At 54.0% G+C, this 19,130-nt stretch overlaps 1 protein-coding gene across 1 annotated transcript in view; it reads right to left on the bottom strand.

The window, feature by feature from the left end:
- Positions 1–19,130, bottom strand: part of SEPTIN4 (septin 4) — an 84,598-nt gene that overhangs the window by 59,718 nt on the left and 5,750 nt on the right. Inside the window, exons 2-9 of the mRNA XM_029913110.1 lie at positions 17,809–17,910; positions 12,214–12,349; positions 10,598–10,891; positions 10,258–10,446; positions 9,477–9,902; positions 8,974–9,133; positions 3,554–3,598; positions 2,760–2,767 (exon numbers count right to left, since the gene is read on the bottom strand). Coding sequence (XP_029768970.1) covers positions 2,760–2,767; positions 3,554–3,598; positions 8,974–9,133; positions 9,477–9,902; positions 10,258–10,446; positions 10,598–10,891; positions 12,214–12,349; positions 17,809–17,910 — 1,360 coding nt within the window. The remainder of the gene's footprint in view (positions 1–2,759; positions 2,768–3,553; positions 3,599–8,973; positions 9,134–9,476; positions 9,903–10,257; positions 10,447–10,597; positions 10,892–12,213; positions 12,350–17,808; positions 17,911–19,130) is intronic.

The following is a 19,130-nucleotide window of genomic DNA, read 5'->3' as shown; positions in this document are numbered from 1 at the left end:
GCACCCTGTAGTGTGACAGCGCACCCTGCAGAGGGGAAGCACATCTACGATTAAAGGTGGAAATACGATGAAGGCAGCCAGATTGTGACAAACAGTCACTAGAGATTCAGTCAGGTTCACTAACTCATTCTAAGTGTGCTGACAGCCGGGGTTCGTATGAAGGCCTCACAGCAAAGCCTGTGCTTAAACTCCCGGAATTCCCCCTGGGCCCCTCGCTCCCAGAATCTGTTCCCTGCAGAATTAGCTAGCATTCACTGTCTGTGTTTTTGCTGAATAGCTATAGATGTTCCTGAGCCAGTGTGAGAGTGTGCGTGTTTGTGTTTCTCTGCACATGTGATACCAGACACAGCTGGGTTCTCCCCTCACTTTCTACAAGGGGAGTGCTGGTGAAACATGCCAGCTGGCAGCCTTAGCATCTAAGCCTTCTATGCAAAGGCTCCTCCATGCTGCCCCACCAGCCTGCCCCAATCCTGAACTAGAGCCCCACATCCAATGAGATGAGAGAACTGTGACCCATTAACTCCTGTCTCTCCTGAGACCGATGACGGGGGTCAACTAGTACCAATGGTCATGGTCCATTCTGAGATGTGGGCACCTGTTCTATCCCCAGTTCTCCAGACAGATGTTAGTGACAGGAGGGCATGAAGCTCTGTTGCAAATTATATCCAACTCCAAGGATGACAGCTTTGCAAACTGTATCTATACGCTCCTTTAAAATCCTCTGTGTAACAAAATCGGGTCCCAGCATTGGCCCACAGGGCAGATCTTAGAAAGAGCAAATAATTAAAAAGCTAATTAGTGGATAGTTTTGTGAATAACAATGAGGAGCCAAGTGGCACCATTATTCGTTATTCCTGAGCATTTAGATAACCCCAGGGATTACGTAAACGCTTGTGAATGCTGGAACTGTCACAGATTTTCGCACACATCGTTCGTAGGGAAATCTGCACCAGAAAGTGCACTGTTCGGTGTTCTCCTGTTGAAAATGTTTTGTTCATCCAAAAGGGAGCAGAAACAAACCAAGTGTCTGAGGTGAGCAACCACACAACACAAACAGCAAGCACCCATTGGGCTGGAAATTATCTGCCCAAACTATTCGGCAAATCTTGCAGAATGGCAAACCTGCCCGAGGCTCAGCCTCAGAACACAAAGGCTGTGCTGCGTTTGTTCTGACCACTTTCCAGAGTGACTGACCAGCCCTAGCGGCTGATGTTCCCGCTCACCATTAGACCTGGAACCACTCTCGCTGCCCAGGGGCTTTGAGGCAGCAGCAGATCACATTCCCACACTGTGTGGAAGGCCTCACGCTGCCAGACAATGGGCTCCCCTCCCCATCTTGGCCACATGCAGCAGTGTCCTCTCGTTCCCATGCCATCCCAGCCCAGCAATGCCAGGCCTGGCTGCCAGGTTGTGTAACCCCCGCCATGCACATCACACAACACACCCTCCCGGGCAGCTGCTCTCCCCCACAGAAGCCCCTCACCTTATGCAGTCCTTCCAGTCCCTAGGAGCAACCCCCTGCTTAGCTGCACCTGTGCAAGGCACACACCCGACTGACACCTGCTATAGCCAGCCAGCGTCTGGGCTATTGGCACTCAACAGTGGCATCTGCTGAGCCAATGCATTGTTACACAGATGCCTGATGCCTGCATAGCCCAGAGCACAGAACCCTTCGCTGCCCGGGGCAGCCCTTCAGAGGAGACTCCCCGCTGTTGTCAGGGTGACTCAGAGCCTGCCCACCTCTCTCTAACCTAGGGCAGGAAACAGGCTGCCAATGTAGGGTTTCCAGCGTGTAACAAGCCCTGAAAGCTGGCGAGTTGTGTGCGCCTTTGAGCTTGGGCAGAAAAGATTCATCCCGCTCTCGTTCCCAGAGCCTTGGCAGGGGCCCTGTGCTGTTCGTGCCCCCCATTGTGGGGGATCCAGGGCAGAGATGGTAAGTGCAGGGTAATGGTTTCCCTTCCTCAGTCAGAGAGGTGAATTCAGCGAAGCCCAGAAGGTGCCCAGACCCCAGGGTACATCTTCCAGGTGCCCAGGCCAGCGAGCACACGTGGCAGTGTTGGCGAAGCAGGGCACTCGCTCTGTGACAGGGCAGTTTGCTTGTGCTGGAGAGGTTGGGGCCAAGCCAACCCGGATTACGGAATGAGCCCACCGGGCCATTGCCCACAAAGAGCAGAAGGTGGCTGCCGTCAGGGAAGAAGCTCAGGAGACTGCAGTGAGGGAGGGAGGTTCCGGCAGGGAAGACCCTGAGCCCAGGGGAGTTGCTCCGGCTACGAAGGGCTGGGAGTAGTCTGCTAAGGCAGGAAGGACGCTGACCAGACCAGGGGAGCTTGGGCTGTACCAGGCTGGAGGGAAGATTTCTGTGTTCAGCTCTGAACTTTCATTTCATGTGTCAGACCCTAAAGAGGGCTGTCATGATGGGACTGGAAAAACCCTGTGTGGTGTTTATTTGCGGTGCCAAGAAGGGAAACTCAGGTGAGGGGCTGTGTGCAGGGCTGCTCAGAGGCCAGCAGGGGGCGCTGTGAGGTGACAACAGGGTATGCTGGAGGCCTGAACCATGGAGCTGACAGCAGCTGCCCAGATGCCCTGCTCCTTGCCAGGGTGGGTAAATGGGAAGAGTGCTGTCCAGGAGAGCTGAGAGGGCACAGGAACCCACCTGCCCAGTTCTCGTCTCTCAACGAGGGGAGACCCTGGAGAAGTGGGGCCAGACCAGGCAAGGGGCTACAAGCAGGAGAGAAGTGCCATGCCAAGGGATCTCTTACCTCTTCGTCTGGTGACACGGGAGTTTGGCAGAGGAACCACATGCAGGGAGGAGTGCGAGGATTTGGAAGCAGGTGGAGAACAAAGCAGGAGGGAAGGAGAGAGACGAATACAGGTTACTGCACCACTCAGCGACATGCACTCCAAAAACACCCAGGCAGCTGCTGACGGATCAAACAGACAGCCAAGGGAAAGCTGTGGGGAAGATGCTATCTGCTGTCACCCCGCATCCTACCCAGCAGGGCAGCCATCCTCCCTTGTCTGAAAGCTCAGCAGACTGGGGGTGTAATGCTGGGTTTAGACACCAGCCAAAATTCACCTGCTGGCTTTTGTAGTAGAAATTTCACCTTCAGAAGCACCTGATCACACCCTCCATCCCTTGGCTGCAGATGCCTCATAGATGGAGAAAGATGCCCCAGGGAAGAACCCCAAAAAGATCACAGGCCACAAAAGCTTAAAATCCATCTTTAATGCAGTCTGTGATTCAGGGTTTAGCCATGCATAAGCAAAACATTGTGTTTGTGTAAAGAGTCCTATGGCACCTTATAGACTAACAGACGTATTGGAGCATGAGCTTTCGTGGGCGAATACCCACTTTGTCAGATGCAGGTTCTACAAAAATAGCAACTTGGGATTCTGGTTGCAATTTCTTGGTGAGACGATAACGTGTGGAGCAAGGGAGCCTTAGAGAAAGGGAAATCAACAACCAGGGAGGGAGAGATCTCTGAGCTCTAACCATTAAAACAGAGCAACCCCTGAATCTAAGATTCTATACGAAATGAGGTGAGACACCAACCTCTCAGCCACCACAGGATGTCAGTGTACATTTCATCGGTGAGATCTGCAATGGAGAGAGAGAGAGAGGGTGAACTGAATCCTGGCTGTGGTGCCATGGAAAACCCTGCGCTAATGTAAGCGGGGGAATGGTCCTGCTATTGTGGGGAACTTTCCTGGCTTCTGCACTACCCCGGTGAAGTGGGCTAGCGAAAGGATCCGAGTCCTCGCTCCCACTTCCTTTACCCAGAGGCCTCCCTGCCCTTGAGGTCTCCCCTTCCACTCTCCTGTCTGGCAGAGTCCTCGTAACCCCAACAAGGCTGGGCCCAGGATTCCTGGGGGGCTCGACCCCCAACCCTGCTGTGGTCACCCAGGACAGGGGCTAGGGTGTCCCCACTCCGGGGTACTCTCTCTGCACTGGGCACCTTCCTGACCCACTGATCATTTCATACAATTTAAAACAAATACAAGTTGTTTAATTAACAATTAATTTAAAAAAGAATAAGGAAAAATGGGAAAAGTTAAAGGAAACATCACCCTGCTCTGTGGCAGGGAACATCACAAACAGTCTCTCTGGAACGTCAGGGCAGGTCACAGGCTGTTCCTTGTAGGTCCCAGGCTCCTTCTCAGGCCCTGGCTGTGCTGCAGAGACGCTGCGGGTTGAACACTTGCTCGGGCGATGGCCACACGCTCTCAGGCTCTAGGTGGCAGGACCCTTTTTCCCAGCATCGCCCCCGGCCTGTCGGGGTTACGATCCCCCTCCAAGTCTGGCCTGCAGAGCCTCTTGGCTGAGGCGTCTCCCTGTGCTGGGCCCACTGCCCAGGGTCTCCCTCACTCTCCCTAGCTGCTCACTGCACCCGGCCCCGGACTGCTCCAGCCCCAGCTCCAGCTCCGGCTCCAGCTCCACTCGGCCTCAGCCCGGCTGCTGCTGCTAGGCTGACCAGACAGCAAGTGTGAAAAATCGGGACAGGGGGTGGGGGGTAATAGGAGCCTATATAAGAAAAAGACTCCAAAATCGGGACTGTCTCTATAAAATCGGGACATCTGGTCACCCTAATTCCAGTTCACATGGTGGTCGGGACCCCCCTGGCCTCCTGACTCCCTGATTAGCCTGCCTGCCCTGTCAGGCTGATCTGGAGCATTGGCCTCTCCCCATTGTTCCTGGGGACTGTCAGTCTCAGGCTCCTGATTTCCCATGGACCCTTCCCCTTTTAGTGCTGGGAGCTAGCCAACCAAAACCCCCCCACTGAATGTTAGTAAGGGGGCAACAGTCCCCTTCACTGAACTCTTGTTAGTGTCTGTCCCAGAGCTCAGTGCAGGGCAACCACAAGCACACACAATCCCTGCTCCACAATCCCTCTCTTTCCTGCCCAGATTAACTGTGCTGCAGTGAGTGGCCAGGCTAAAGAATTGGTAAGGGCCCCAAAATCTCCCGCTCCTGGGTCCACTGGCTGCTAGACGATTTATCCCAAACTCGGCAAAGTTCCTGCCCTTCCCTTATACTACACTGGCTTCTGTCTGGGGGGCCATCTCAGCAGCAGGTAACAACACATCCTCTTGTTATGTGAAGGGTCGGCAAGCTATAAAGAAGCTGCCCCGAGCTGACCTCAGACAGATAGGCTGGCGTCAGGGCTTTTGGAGCAGCTGCCATGTCACCTTCAGTAAGGGTAGTCTGGTGGTTGAACCACACCATATAGACGGATCCGATGGAGTTTAAAGAACATGAATGCCTTTCTGTAGATGCATTGAACCATCCTATACTCATGAACAGACTTGACAGCTGGAGAATTCTGCAGGCTGGTTCCAAAATCTATGGCAATGATCACATTTTCTATTCAATGTAACAGATATTTAGAGTAATTTCTGTAAAGACCTGTCAAATATCTACCGCACCCTAACACTTTCTTCCCTGCTGACTGCGATAGGACTTTTCTGTAAGGGCGGTGGCTGGCTATGACTCACCCCCGTCCTGCTGATAAAAGATTCTAGATAAATGGAAGGTATTGTTACCTGCAGATCTCAAAGTGTTTTAAACACATTCATGAATTACACCTCGGAACAACCCCCATGGCACAGAGAGTTTAAGCAAGTTAGGAGGAGAAGCTATGTCTCCTGACTCCAGTCTCCTCTCCTCATCCTCTGCTCACCACTGAAATGTGCTCCAGGATCTCAGCTTTGAAGCACATACACTTCGTAGCCACATGTGGCTGTGTGCACCTTCCTGGCGCCTGCCCATGTTGCTTCTAGCTCTCACAACCATGAAGAGAACCTCAAAAATGTGAATCAGGAACTGGTGCAGTAGTCACTGCCTCAGTACTGAGCTGAAGGAAAATCTCCGTTCTCTGTCAGCACTATGGAGCCTGTGATACACCAGAGCAATTCTGAGTCTTTCAGTGGAGGGCAGAGGTGCATGCATACACACACACACATGCACACACGACAGCTCACTACTATATATTTTGAAGCACTGATAGAAACAGCCCCAGTAAAACAGCTAAGTAGGGTGGTAAAGTCTTTGGCAAACAGATGCTAAGAGAACACGGATAAAATCCAAATCTGACAAATCAATGAATGGTGACTAGGAGATTAAGAATCAGTTTCCCCAAGCTTTATAAATCCAGGCTACTCCTGGTCTACTGGCTGTCACTGGAGTCTTCAACAACAACAGGGATCACTGTTATTCCCTGACTGCAAACACCCTCTCATTCCTGCTCCCAGAGACTGCCTTGGCAAGCCAACAGTTCCCAGACTAGGTAAGCACGGATTGGCCACGGTCTTTATTAGCAAACCTTCGTTTTAGTTTTCAAACACCAGCTGGTCTAGTGGTGGGGATCTGCCATTCACACAGACCGAGAGATGTCAGCGTTGAGCAGAGCAGAATGAATGACATCAGCAACTCAGCCTCCTGATCTGGTGGTTCTCCTCCAGTGTTCACAGGTTGTTTGAATGACACACAGTGAAAGATGCTGCAGACTCTCTCATTACCCAACAGCTCTGTGATACTGTACAGAGTAGGCAGGGCACTGCCAGGGTTGACGCTCTGAGCACAGTGCCATGTACAGAGGAGGAAGTGATGAACGGTGGGAATGCTGGCACGGGCCAAAAGAACGGCTTTTTGGTTCTGTGAACAGCTACATAGCTGGGACTCAGGGACTACTTACCTAGGAACCAGTGCAAGCTGAAATGGGTGACACCGTAGTGGCAAGCACTTCTTACTGCACAGTCATAAATAGTGCTGGTCAGAAACAGAATATCCATCCCGTTGAAGAGTCCAGAACTATCTGGGGAAAACTGATTCTGAATCAGAACCAAAGCCCAAATACTGAAATTTCCCAGGGAACAAAATTCAAAAAATTGTTGATTTGGAATCAAACCATTTGTTTCAGTAACATCTACTTGTGTTTCAACTTTTATATTGTGTTGAAATAATAAATATAACATATGCATTGTGTTATTAAACAAAAATACAATACACCGTTAACATTAATATTCTAATATAATATAAAAGTTGAATTGAAACTATAAAGTTAAAATGAAACATTTTGACATTATCTAAACAAAATGATTTAGTTGAAATCAACACGTTCCCATCAAACATTTAAATTTCAACAAAACTGCATTTTCAGACAGAAAACTGGTCATTTTTTTAAAATTAGCTTTAGCCATGGATGGACAGACTCTCGGGGCCAAGATGTAGGCAGCTGGGACTAGTGGTTGGAGATGGAGCCAGAGTTGGGAGTGGAGCCAATGGTCAGAGTCAGAGTCGAGCCAATGGTTGGGGCTGGAACTGGAATCGGGGGTCGAGCCAAGGGTCAGAGCCAGAGTTGGCGACCAGGGTGAGGATCAGGAACAAGATAGGAAAGCAGGAATAAGTCAGGAAGCAGGTTCAGGAGTTAGGCAAGAAGGCAGGGTGCAAGGTAGCAGCCAGGTAGAACCCAGTTGTGCAGACAATTTCCTGTGCCTCTCTTTGGGTGTAAATAGGAAGCCCTGACCAATCAGAGGTCACAGTGCTCCTGCAACCAGGCCCAGGGAAGCCCTCCCTGATGTAACATTAGGCTCCATGGTCTCTCCTGCTCAGTCGGTTAGGAACAAGCTGCTGGGTGAAAGCAGGGAGGTGGCAGTTGATTGGGCTCCAGCAGATCCAGGGTCAAAACCTGCAGTGTCCTGATGTAGGCCTTCAACTGGTCACAACAAGAGGAGCTTAGGCACAGGCTGAGTAGGTGTCAGACTAATAGATGGATTTCCACTGTCATTTACCGACAGAACACGGACAGACCGATGTTCTCCAGCTACAGCAGAGTGTTTGGCTCCCAGCTCCCAAACGGTATCCCTGTTTCTGCTCCTCATCTGACAGGAACCTTTTGGTCTGGGATCTTTGTGGCAAGTTCAACACCTTCTTTGAAGGACCACTGACAACTGCTACACCTGGTGCAAAGGATTCTGGGGCACATCTGAGGGCTGATGGCACCCACTGAAGACAACTGAACAGACAAGGTGTCATGGAGTCACTGGGCGATGTGCTGGAACTGCTCCATATGAAGCCAGTCAGGACTCTTGGGGAGCCTCCTCTCTGTGAGCAGACTGTCTCCAGGGCAAGAAGCTTACACAGCTTCCACCTTCCTGGGTCTGACCTTGGAGCATTCAGCATCCCCTTCTCACACCGTGCGCTTCCCACAATGAGTCCGCACAGGCGGGGCTCCTGGGGAAGCCAGTGGGCCCTGCACCCTAACTCCACAGTCAGACGTGACTCTCAGCCAGTCAGTAAAACAGAAGGTTTATTAAATGACAGGAACACAGTCCAAAACAGAGCTTGTAGGTACAGGAAACAGGAGCCCTAAGTCAGGTCCATCTTGGGGGCAGGGAGGCCAGGCCCTGGGTCTGGGCCTCCCTCTCTTTCCCCAGTCAGCTCCAAACTGAAACTCTCCATCCCCTCCTCTGACCTTTGTCTCTTTCCCAGGCCAGGAGGTCACCTGATCTCTTTGTTCTCCAACACCTTCAGTTGGCACCTTTGCAGGGGAGGGGACCAGGCCATCAGTTGCCAGGAGACAGGGTGTCGGCCATTCTCTGTGCAGACAGCATCACACTGGCCCTCTAAAGCTCTGCAACAATCACACCCCCTTATCCCACCACCTAGATACTTAAGAAATGCATAGGGGAAACTGAGGCACCCACACAGTATTCAGAGAAAACATTATGAACTTTCCCACTTCGTCACATCTCTCCCCCCTTCGAGACCGAACTGAGTGAGGTCACTTTAGCCTGGGGAAGTTCGAACCAACCAATGTTCCCATGGATTCCCCAGCACCTCTCCCATTCCTTGGTGGGAGTTACACCAGGCCCTTCCAGTTTCACGCCCTCCCGTAGGTCGGGTGTGCTTGATGGTGCTTGCAGGCTGAATGTGGAAAGGTTTATGTGGCCCGTGCCCTTTTGCCACCCCAATACCCCTGGGGTTTAAACTGAGATTGGGTCTTTTCCCAGTGCTCCAGTTTGGAGGGCTGTGATTCGGGCTCTTTTGGTTAGGAGCCCCCATCTTGACCTTGGCCATCCTCTGACCAGGTGTCTCTGTCACCCGCAGCTCGGCATCAGCCCCTTTCATTTGATGCTGCCACGTCGGAGGAGAGTGGTCAGAATACACAGTAAAGCGCCGCCCAAATAGATACGGCTGCAGCTTTTTAAGGGTCTGCACCATGGCCAGGCATTTCTTCTCTAAAGCCACATAGTGCTGCTCCCGGGGCAGCAGCTTCTTGCTCAGGTACCCGATGGGGTGTCTCTCCCCCTTAGCATCAGCACCGCGCCCAGCCCTGCGTCTGAGGCGTCGGTGAACACTGTAAAGGGCTTGGCAAAGTCTGGGTTTACCAGATTTACCGGGCCCTGGATTAGAGCCTCCTTCAGTGCACAGAGAGCCCTCTGGCACTGCTCGGTCCAGACCACCTTGTCTGGCTTACCCCTCTCACATAGCTCAGGGATGGGGCAGCTAGGGGGCTAACGTGAGGTACAAACCTCCGGTAGCACCCCGTCATCCCGATAAAGGCCTGGACTTGTTTCTTGGTCTGGGGAACGGGCCAATCTCTGATCATTTCCACCTTGCACTTTTTGGCATTTACCATCAGTCCTGCCTCCTTGAGGCAGCCCAGCACCCTCTTCACCTGGGACACGTGTTCCTCCCAAGTCTGGCTAAAGACACAGATATCATCAATGTACGCCAGGGCCAAGTTCTCCATCCCCTTCAGTAACAGACCCACCCGGCGCTGGGAGGTGGCCGACGCCCCCTTGAGATCGAAAGGCACGACCAGGAACTCAAAGAGCCCCAAAGGGGTGGTGAAGGCAGATTTCAACCTGGCATCTGGGCCCACAGGCACCTGCCTGTCACCCTTGGTGAGATCCGTAGTAGAGAGGTAATGAGCCCCCACCCCAGCTTGTCTAGAATCTCACCAGGCCTAGGCATGGGGTAGGCATCAGACACGGTGATGGCATTACGCTTCTGATAGTCCCCACAGAACCAGATTGACACGTCTTCCTTGGGGACCAGCCCCATGGGTGAGGCCCATGGGCTGTTGAATGGCTAGATCACCTCTAAAGCCAGCATGTCCTTGACCTCTCTTTCCAGGTTCTGGGCTGTTTTCACAGTGACTTTGAACAAGGGACACCTGATGGGAGGAACGGCTCCCATCTCAGGGAAGAGATCCACCGGGGGTCTTCCCCCTTCTCCTCCCAATCATCCCTTACCAGGTCCAGGGGTCCCCTCACTCTCCTCCCATACAGCAGCTCGAAAGGGAAGACCCCTGGGGGTTCCTGGGGCACTTCCCTGTACCGCAAGTGGGGCAGGTACTTGTCCCAGTCCTGCGGATGCTGATCCATCAAAGTCCTCAGCATCATCCTCAGGGTCCCATAAAATCTCTCCACCAGCCCGTTGGACTGAGGGTGATATGCAGAGGCCCAGGTGGACCAGACCCCACATTTCTCCCACAAGCCCTGGAGCAGGGCTGACATGAAATTGGACCCCTGGTCTGTAAGGACCTCGCTGGGGACCCCCTCTCTGCTGAAGATGGTCTGCTATGGTGTCTGCCTCGGTGGAGGACAGAGCCACCGCCTCTGGGTACCGGGTGGCGAAATCCATCACCACCAGGATGTATTTCTTCCCCAACCGGGTCGCCTTGCTGAGGGACCCCACTATGTCCATAGCCACCTTCTGGAAAGGCTCCTCTATGATGGTCAGGGGTCTCAAGGGAGCTTCACTCTTATCCCAGGCCCTCCCCACCCTCTGGCCCGGGTCGCAGGACCTGCAGTTCTGCTGAACTGCATCACAGACTCTGGGCCAGTAAAAGTTCTGCAGCAGCTGCTGCCTGGGACACTGGATCCCCTGGTGTCCCAAGAGAGGGACATCGTGGGCCAGGTACAATAGCCTGCAGCGATACTTCTGGGGCACCACCAGCTGCCTCCTGATTCCCCCCAGTTCTACTTCCCCTTGGGGAGCCCATTCCCAGTACAGGAATCCCTTCTCCCACAGGACTCTGTCCCTGCAGCCTTCCCCACGGGGGTTTGCAGCGCTGTGGCCAGCAAGTTCCCTCAGCTTCTCCAAGGAGGGATTGTTCTGCAGCTCTGTCTGGAATTCAGCTGCTGGGGAAGGGAGTGGGACCTGCTCCCTCTCACTGGCTGGGCCTGGGGTCACAGTCCCGCTGAGCCCTGTCCCTGGTAGCCCCTTCCCTGCCGTGGAATCACTTCCCAGCAGCACGTCTGGACTAGGCAAACCTAGTTGGCAGCCGACCTGCCCTGCCTGTGTGTCCCCCCACTCAGCTGAGGTCTCAGCTCCCACCGTGCTCAGCGCTGCCCTGGCTGTCCCAGTGGGGGCAGGCAGCGAGCTCTCTGCTCTGGTCACAGCATCAGAGCCAGTGTGAGCCCTCTCCCCGGTGTGCAGGGGGGCGGGGAGCATCTCTCCCTCCCACTCAGCCCCAGGGGTCTGGTTACAGGTAGGCAGGTATCCTGATCCTAGCAGCTCCTCCCCCCTGCCAGCCAGGTCATTCGCATTTTCACTGACAATTTCAGTCTCAGCCAATTGTTTCCCTGGATTCAAATTCAAATCCTCGGCCATTAATCCTGTCCCAAAGAGACACAGTCATCCCCCAACAGGACCTCACAGCCGATATCCTGGAGAGCCCCAACTACCAGGGATCTGGGCCACAGGCAGGGCAAGGAGCTTCATCCCGGGGACCTTCACCCAGGTCTCCCAGCTCCTCAGCATCTGGTGAGGCTGTACCACCTGGGGCCTCACAACAGTTCTCTCTGTCCCAAGATCTCGCCACCCCAGGAATGTCTCCCCATTGACCACCACCTTCTGCTCCCACTGGGGGTCAGAGGGGCCTGAGCCCAGGAGAGTCCACGCAGACATACAGGTTGGGGCCAGGAGTTGAAGCCTGTCCACCACCCCACCCATCTGGCTCACGGCGTCTATGGCCTTGGGACCCAGCAAAGTAGCTAGATACCAGGGCTCTTCTGCAGGGTCCCCCTGGTTCAAATCGCCAGCCTGCTCGAAGGCAGTGCAGTGGGCATCCACCTTCCCTCCTCCCCCCCAGCCTTTACCAGGAGCAGCAATTTAGTATCGAGTTTCCCTGCAGAACTGGCAACCCGGGGTCTATCCCCACTCAACCCTGGGAAGTCCCCTATGCCTCTCTACTCCACCATCACCAGTTCATGCTGCTGCTGCTTCTCCTGCAGCTCTTTCTTGGGCTCTTGCTGTCTCTCAGAGTCCTCTTGTTCCTTCTCACTGTCCTCCAGCCCTCTCGGACTCAGCTCCAATCCCATCCATCTCCGATCCCCCCATCTGGTTGGGGACAGGAGTCTTGGGGATACCTGGCTACCACTCCAGCTGCTCCCAGATTCTCATGTAGCCCCATCTGGGTCAGGAATCTGCTCCTTAGAGCGGTCATCGTCCTGCAGCTGCATGATTAACTGTGTTTTGGTGAATTTTCCAATGCGTAACCCTCTCTTTTTGCACAGGATCACAATGTCTTTCTTCAGGAGATGGTGATAGGCCATCACTTCGCTGTTCCCAAGTTGTTGTGGACTCGCAGGCCTGTGTACTCTCAGCTCCCCATGGTTTCCAGGAAGAACCCCAAGTGTGCCAACCCTTCTCAAGGTCACCACCTCTCTCCCAGGGCCAAGCTGCAGGCTCCTCCGCCCCTGAGACTGCTCACCGCAGTCCCTAGGGGGACCCTGTTACTGCAACAGTCCTTCTCGCTGGTCATACACTCCCAGGGATTAAGCGTAGCTCCTTCGGCCTCTGAAACTGCCCCCTCTGAGCCCTCAGCATGCCTGGTCCTTGTTAATCCCCCTATGTTTTACTGCTCCCCAGTCACTTACTGCAAGAAGCACCATTCACGGGGTGCAGTACATCCCACCACTGCCACCAGTTGTCACAAAGTCACCGGTGCAATGCTCTGGAACTGCTCCATACGAAGCCAGTCAGGAAGCCTGGCTGGGGGAAGCCTCCTCTCTGTGAGCAGACTGTCTCCAGGGCAAGAAGCTTACACAGCTTCCACCTTCCTGGGTCTGACCTCGGAGCATTCAGCATCCCCTTCTCACACTGTGCGCTTCCCACAATGAGTCCGCACAGGTGGGGCTCCTGGGGAAGCCAGTGGGCCCTGCACCCTAACTCCACAGTCAGACGTGACTCTCAGCCAGCCAGTAAAACAGAAGGTTTATTAAATGACAGGAACACAGTCCAAAACAGAGCTTGTAGGTACAGGAAACAGGAGCCCTAAGTCAGGTCCATCTTGGGGGCAGGGAGGCCAGGCCCTGGGTCTGGGCCTCCCTCTCTTTCCCCAGTCAGCTCCAAACTGAAACTCTCCATCCCCTCCTCTGGCCTTTGTCTCTTACCCAGGCCAGGAGGTCACCTGATCTCTTTGTTCTCCAACACCTTCAGTTGGCACCTTTGCAGGGGAGGGGACCAGGCCATCAGTTGCCAGGAGACAGGGTGTCGGCCATTCTCTGTGCAGACAGCATCACACTGGCCCTCTAAGGCTCTGCAACAATCACACACCCTTATCCCACCACCTAGATACTTAAGAAATGCATAAGGGAAACTGAGGCACCCACACAGTATTCAGAGAAAACATTATGAACATGTCACACAAGGGGACAAAGTTTTAGAAGAAATGACACAGAATGGGGGCCACATAGTGAGAAGAAGGAAGCTTTAGGAGAGGTACCAAATTGCATCATTGCCTAGAGCATCAGACCAGCTCTGATTTGCAGAAATGTGCCATATCCAAGGAGAGCGATACCAAGCTGCAGATACTGGAACAGTTGTCACTGACCTGAGGTATGTAGCCCTCTGTGACCTCATAAGACAGGTGCCAGGAAGTAAAGATCCTGCACTAGAGCCAGTGAGTAGAAGATCGTCCAAGTTCAAATTCCCTGCCTGGATTTATTTTCGGTGTGGGAAATCCCTTGTTACACATTTCCTGGATATGGATCCAATATTTTGTAAAACTACAATTTTTGTTGACCAAGACCAACGAAGGGACTCCCCAAAATAAACAATGGATTCACTGGAGTTGTATAGCTGTAACTGATGGCAAAACTCAGCTAAATGTTGACCAATGAGGATGATGAGAACCCCCTACACACAGGTGTGGGGAGAGGGGAAATGACTTTGGCGGACAGAGGTATAACTAGGAGTGATGGGATAGAGCGGAGGGAAGGAAACGTTTGGCTGTGTAAGTGTGTAGGCATGCGTGGCCGTCCCTCACTGTCAATCTCCAACGGTGGCCACACCTCTCTGCTGTCACGCACCTAGAATGGCAGTTTGTACAAGGGGAAGTTGGCTCTTGAGCAGGGCCGGCTCCCGGCACCAGCTTGTCAAGCAGGTGCTTGGGGCGGCCGCTCCGGAGAGGGGCGGCACGTCCAGGTATTCGGCGGCAATTCGGCGGACGGTCCCTCACTCCGCCTGGGAGCGAAGGACCTCGCGCCGAATTGCTGCCACAGATCGCGATCGCGGCTTCTTTTTTTTGTTTGTTTTGGCTGCTTGGGGCGGCCAAAACCCTGGAGCCGGCCCTGCTCTTGAGGGCTCAAACCTTCAGGCAGGGCAGAGAAGGGAATAGTCTATGAGCCTGGGCCATCGGGCCCGGCGGGGCACCAAACAGCCTGAGGCAGTGGCCCTCAGGCAGGGCACAGCATTCAGTAGTCTAGCCCAGGCCCCAAGCAGGGCAGGGCACCAAAGCAGTCTAACATCCTAGCTCAGCAGACGGTAGACCAACACAGGTCTCCTGGCCTACGCTGGGGAGGCTGCCAACCTAGGGATGGGACGGGGGGGATAGCTCAGTGGTTTGAGCTTTGGCCTGCTAAACCCAGGGTTGTGAGCTCAATCCTTGAGGGGGCCACTTAGGGATCTGGGGCAAAAATCTGTCTGGGAATTGGTCCTGCTTTGAGCAGGGGGTGGGACTAGATGACCTCCAGAGGTCCCTTCCAACCCTGAGATTCTATGATTCTAACTCCACTGGATCCCAGCCCAGGGCCCTCGCAGTGGCAGAGAGTTCTGCCACTGGATCAGCGGGGATCTGCCCACAACACACTGACCTGTCTTCAGGCAGCAACACAGCCTTACTACTGTCAGCTGTCCCTGGGCTGCTTCCCTCCCCTCAGGGTGTACCTGATGTCACGGAGTGTGGGGGAGTCAAGGCCCTGCACCCCTCTTCCTGGGATTCACCGTGACTCCCAGCCAGCCAGTAAAACAGAAGGTTTATTAGATGACAGGAACACAGTCCCAAGCAGAGCGTGTAGGTACAACCAGAACCCCTCAATCAAGTCCTTCTGGGGGGTTCAGGGAGCTTAGACCCCAGCTTGGGGTTCCCTGCGTTGCACCACCCAGCCCAAACTGAAACTAAAAACTCCTCCAGTAGCTCTCTCCCCCTCCCCCCAGCTCCTCCTCTCCTTTGTTCAGTCTCCGGGGCAGAAGGTGTTATTTCTCCCAACCCCCCTCCTGGCTCAGGTAGCTTCCTTCAAGGGAAGTCCCCCATCCCCAGCGCAACCCCCCTGCAACATTCCCAAGTCAAATCTGCCCCACTCCCTGCTCCGTCACACCTGAGTCCCGGGGTCATCCTCTGTTTCCCCGGGATACATTGCAATCCCAGCAACTTCTCAGTGTCTGGTAGCTCAAATATGTCCATCTCCCTTGGTTACTATAGCCCAACTGAGCTACAGGGTCTACCTTTTATACTTCCTGTTCCTGTCCCGCCCCTCTGCTTCTGGTGTGGTGAGCGTGGCCTTACTGGTTCATAGAATATCAGGGTTGGAAGGGACCTCAGGAGGTCATCTAGTCCAACTAAATCATCCCAGCCAGGGCTTTGTCAAGCCTGACCTTAAAACCTCTAAGGAAGGAGATTCCACCACCTCCCTAGGTAACCCATTCCAGTGCTTCACCACCCTCCTAGTGAAATAGTTTTTCCTAATATCCAACCTAGACCTCCCCCACTGGAACTTGAAACCATTGCTCCTTGTTCTGTCATCTGCCACTACTGAGAACAGCCGAGCTCCATCCTTTCGAACCCCACTTCAGGTAGTTGAAAGCAGCTATCAAATCCCCCCTCACTCTTCTCTTCTGCAGACTAAATAAGCCCAGTTCCCTCAGCCTCTCCTTGTAAGTCATTTGCCCCCGCCCCCAATCGTTTTTGTTGCCCTCCACTGGACTCTCTCCAATTTGTCCACATCCTTTCTGTAGTGGGGGGCCCAAAACTGGATGCAATACTCCAGATGAGGCCTCACCAATGCTGAATAGAGGGGAATAATTACTTCCCTCGATCTGCTGGCAATGCTTCTACTAATGCAGCCCAATATGCCATTAGCCTTCTTGGCAACAAGGGCACACTGTTGACTCATATCCAGATTCTTGTCCACTGTAATCCCCAGGTCCTTTTCTGCAGCTGGTGTTAAGCCATGTAGCCCACTGAATTCAGCCCAGCTCCATTGACTTCAATACAATGACACAGATTTACACCAGGTGATGATGGTTCTCAAACTGTGGGGCGGGACCCCAAATGGGGTCGAGCCATCAGCAGATGGGGTCATTGCAATCCCTAATGTGTGGAGGATGCCATTGTGCTCCGCTCAGTGTGACCTTGTGTGCACAGTGCGTGCAAGGTCAAAAATGCATGGAGGATGCCATCCCTCATGCGGCCTGACAGTGCATGCACCATACGTGCGAGGTCACTCGGTGCGGAGGACATAAAATGCCATCCTCCGTGCTGTCTGGAGTCCCGGGAGGAAATAATTTATTAAAATGGGGTCCTGCTGGCAAAAAGTTTGGGAACCACTGCCCTAGATTTTGCAGAATGCAGCAAAGCACTGCATTGTCTGAGACCCCACATGAATTGTCTGCGATTCTGACTCTTATCACCCGTATGTGTGCTCTGGTAAGGTGCTGCACCCAGGACTGTCTACTTGGCATGGAACCAGAAGTTAATAGGAAGTTCCAAACCTGTCCCCCTTGCTTTCCTGAACACTCAGTGTCTCCTTTCCTTTGACTTCCCCTCCACATATTTCCATATACTGGTGGTTCCTCCCTGAGAGCCTCTGCACCAAAGTGACCCTTAGTGATAGCTCCCTCCATGGGAGTTCTGCTCCCCTGAGGTTTGGATGCATAGTCTCCCCCGATGCACTGGAGGGTCTGCAAAAGCCCTGCAGAACTTTCCAAGGACTGTGTATTCCTTCTGCTCCATCCCTCTGAAGCCTCTTTCAGGCTCATATTCGGGGTGGGGGGAGGTGTGGCTATAAGCAGCAATGGAGACCCTGCTCCCAGTATGAGGCCCCGGATTGAACATACCTAAGGTTGTTTCTTACAGCAAGCCAAGAGCTTCGCACTCAATCCCATCCAGCCTCAGCGTGAAGCAGTCACAGTGACAGCTGCTACTATAGAAGCAGGACTGGGTACAGCCCTGAAGTGGTCATAGCAGAGTGACAGGACACCAGTCCCAGCCTGCAATGTTCACTCTGAGAGGCCCCAGTAAATTCATGGTCCAAGATTGTTTATACATACCCACAAAGAAAGCACTAAACCTGGGAATTGTTCTTTCTCTGGCTGGCTTGATCATGTCTGCTGCTTCATAGCTGGGCCCAGCACACTCTGGCTCATCCTTATGCGATGGGACAGCAGTGAGTTGCTTGTCTGGTAACACTGGCATGGCCAAGTCTTTGCCTGAGATACCTGTGCCTTCACACACACAATCTGAGACCACGTCTGTCTCCATAGGCAAAGTTCCAGCAGAGAGTGGCTCAGCCGCTGACACTGACGACCCTGGCCACGCGGGAGCCTGGCTGTCTGGCTGGAGTAAGGACCACCATGTTGATTCAGGTCCAAACTTGGCTAAGGCCCTAGGAGGTAAATCCCTGGGGATTAATGTAGTCTGTGGCAGGGGCGAGCCCCTGTAGGTGGCTGCACTCGCAGCCTGGAGTGAGCCCCTGCAGGTTGAGTCAGTCTCTGAGTGGAGTGAGACCCCAAGGAAGGGTTCAGTCTGTGTTGATGCATCCTTTGGGACAGATAAATAACTGCTAGTGCATCTGGTCTGTGGGTGGAATGAGGTCCTGGGAGTCACTTTGGACTCTGGATGGAGTGAGCCCCTGCGAATCGATTCCATCTCGTGGTGCAGTGCGCACCTGTAGCTTGACTCACTCTCCGGATGGAGAGAGCCCCTGCGGGTCCCTTCGGTGTCGGGATAGGGAGAGCCCCTGCAGGTCCCTTCAGTGTCGGGATGGGGAGAGCCCCTGCAGGTCCCTTCGGTGTCGGGATGGGGAGAGCCCCTGCGGGTCACTTCAGTGTTGGGATGGGGAGAGCCCCTGCGGGTCACTTCGGTGTCGGGATGGGGAGAGCCCCTGCGGGTCCCTTCGGTGTCGGGATGGGGAGAGCCCCTGCGGGTCACTTCGGTCCTTGGCGGAAAGGAGACTGGATAGATGGGTTCAGTCTGGGTCGATTGGTCCTTTGGATTGAGGATGGTTCTGCGAGCACGTTTGGTCTGTGGCTGAGGAGTCTCGTTGCTGGCTGAAGCAGCCTCTGGCCGCGGTGAGCTCCTGGGGATTGATCCTGTCTGCAAGGAGTCGCTCTTTGGAAGGGCAGGAGGCCTGTGAACGTGTCTGCCATCCAGTGTCGATGTTCCATGGTTCCGTTCAGGCTCTGGCAGGTGGCTAGCTCTCTGGTGTGCTTCCACCCTCTGGGCACTGAGGCCCTGCTGCACAGTTACCAGCAAGTGGCTAGCTGTCACCGACAACTTCCCTGGCTGGACCGAACATTTGCCACTTCTCAGTTCCATTACTGTTTGGGGGGAGGCGCTTCGGGGGATCTCGCTCCCTCGCTGCAGTGAGGCGCTTTGAGGGAGATCATGCCCTTGCTGGGGGAAGACACTGCGCAAGAGCTCACTCTCTCGCTGAGGTGCGGCGGTTCGGGGGGGGGCACTCCCCCTTCGGAGCAGGGTGCCCTGGCAGAGCTCCTTCCCTCGCTGGGATGAAGCACTTAGGGGAGGCTCACTCTCTCGTCGGAGCAGGATGCCTTGGGAGAGTTCTCCTGCTCGCTGGGGCGAGGCGCCTCGGGGGATCTCGCTGCCCCGCTGGGGCGA

This window comes from Terrapene carolina, unplaced genomic scaffold (genome assembly GCF_002925995.2).
Source record: "Terrapene carolina triunguis isolate 2854851 unplaced genomic scaffold, T_m_triunguis-2.0 Scaffold454, whole genome shotgun sequence".
Taxonomy (NCBI): Eukaryota; Metazoa; Chordata; order Testudines; family Emydidae; genus Terrapene; species Terrapene triunguis.
The sequence above is the reverse complement of the archived record's forward strand: the minus strand, read 5'-3'. Positions and strand labels throughout refer to the sequence as shown.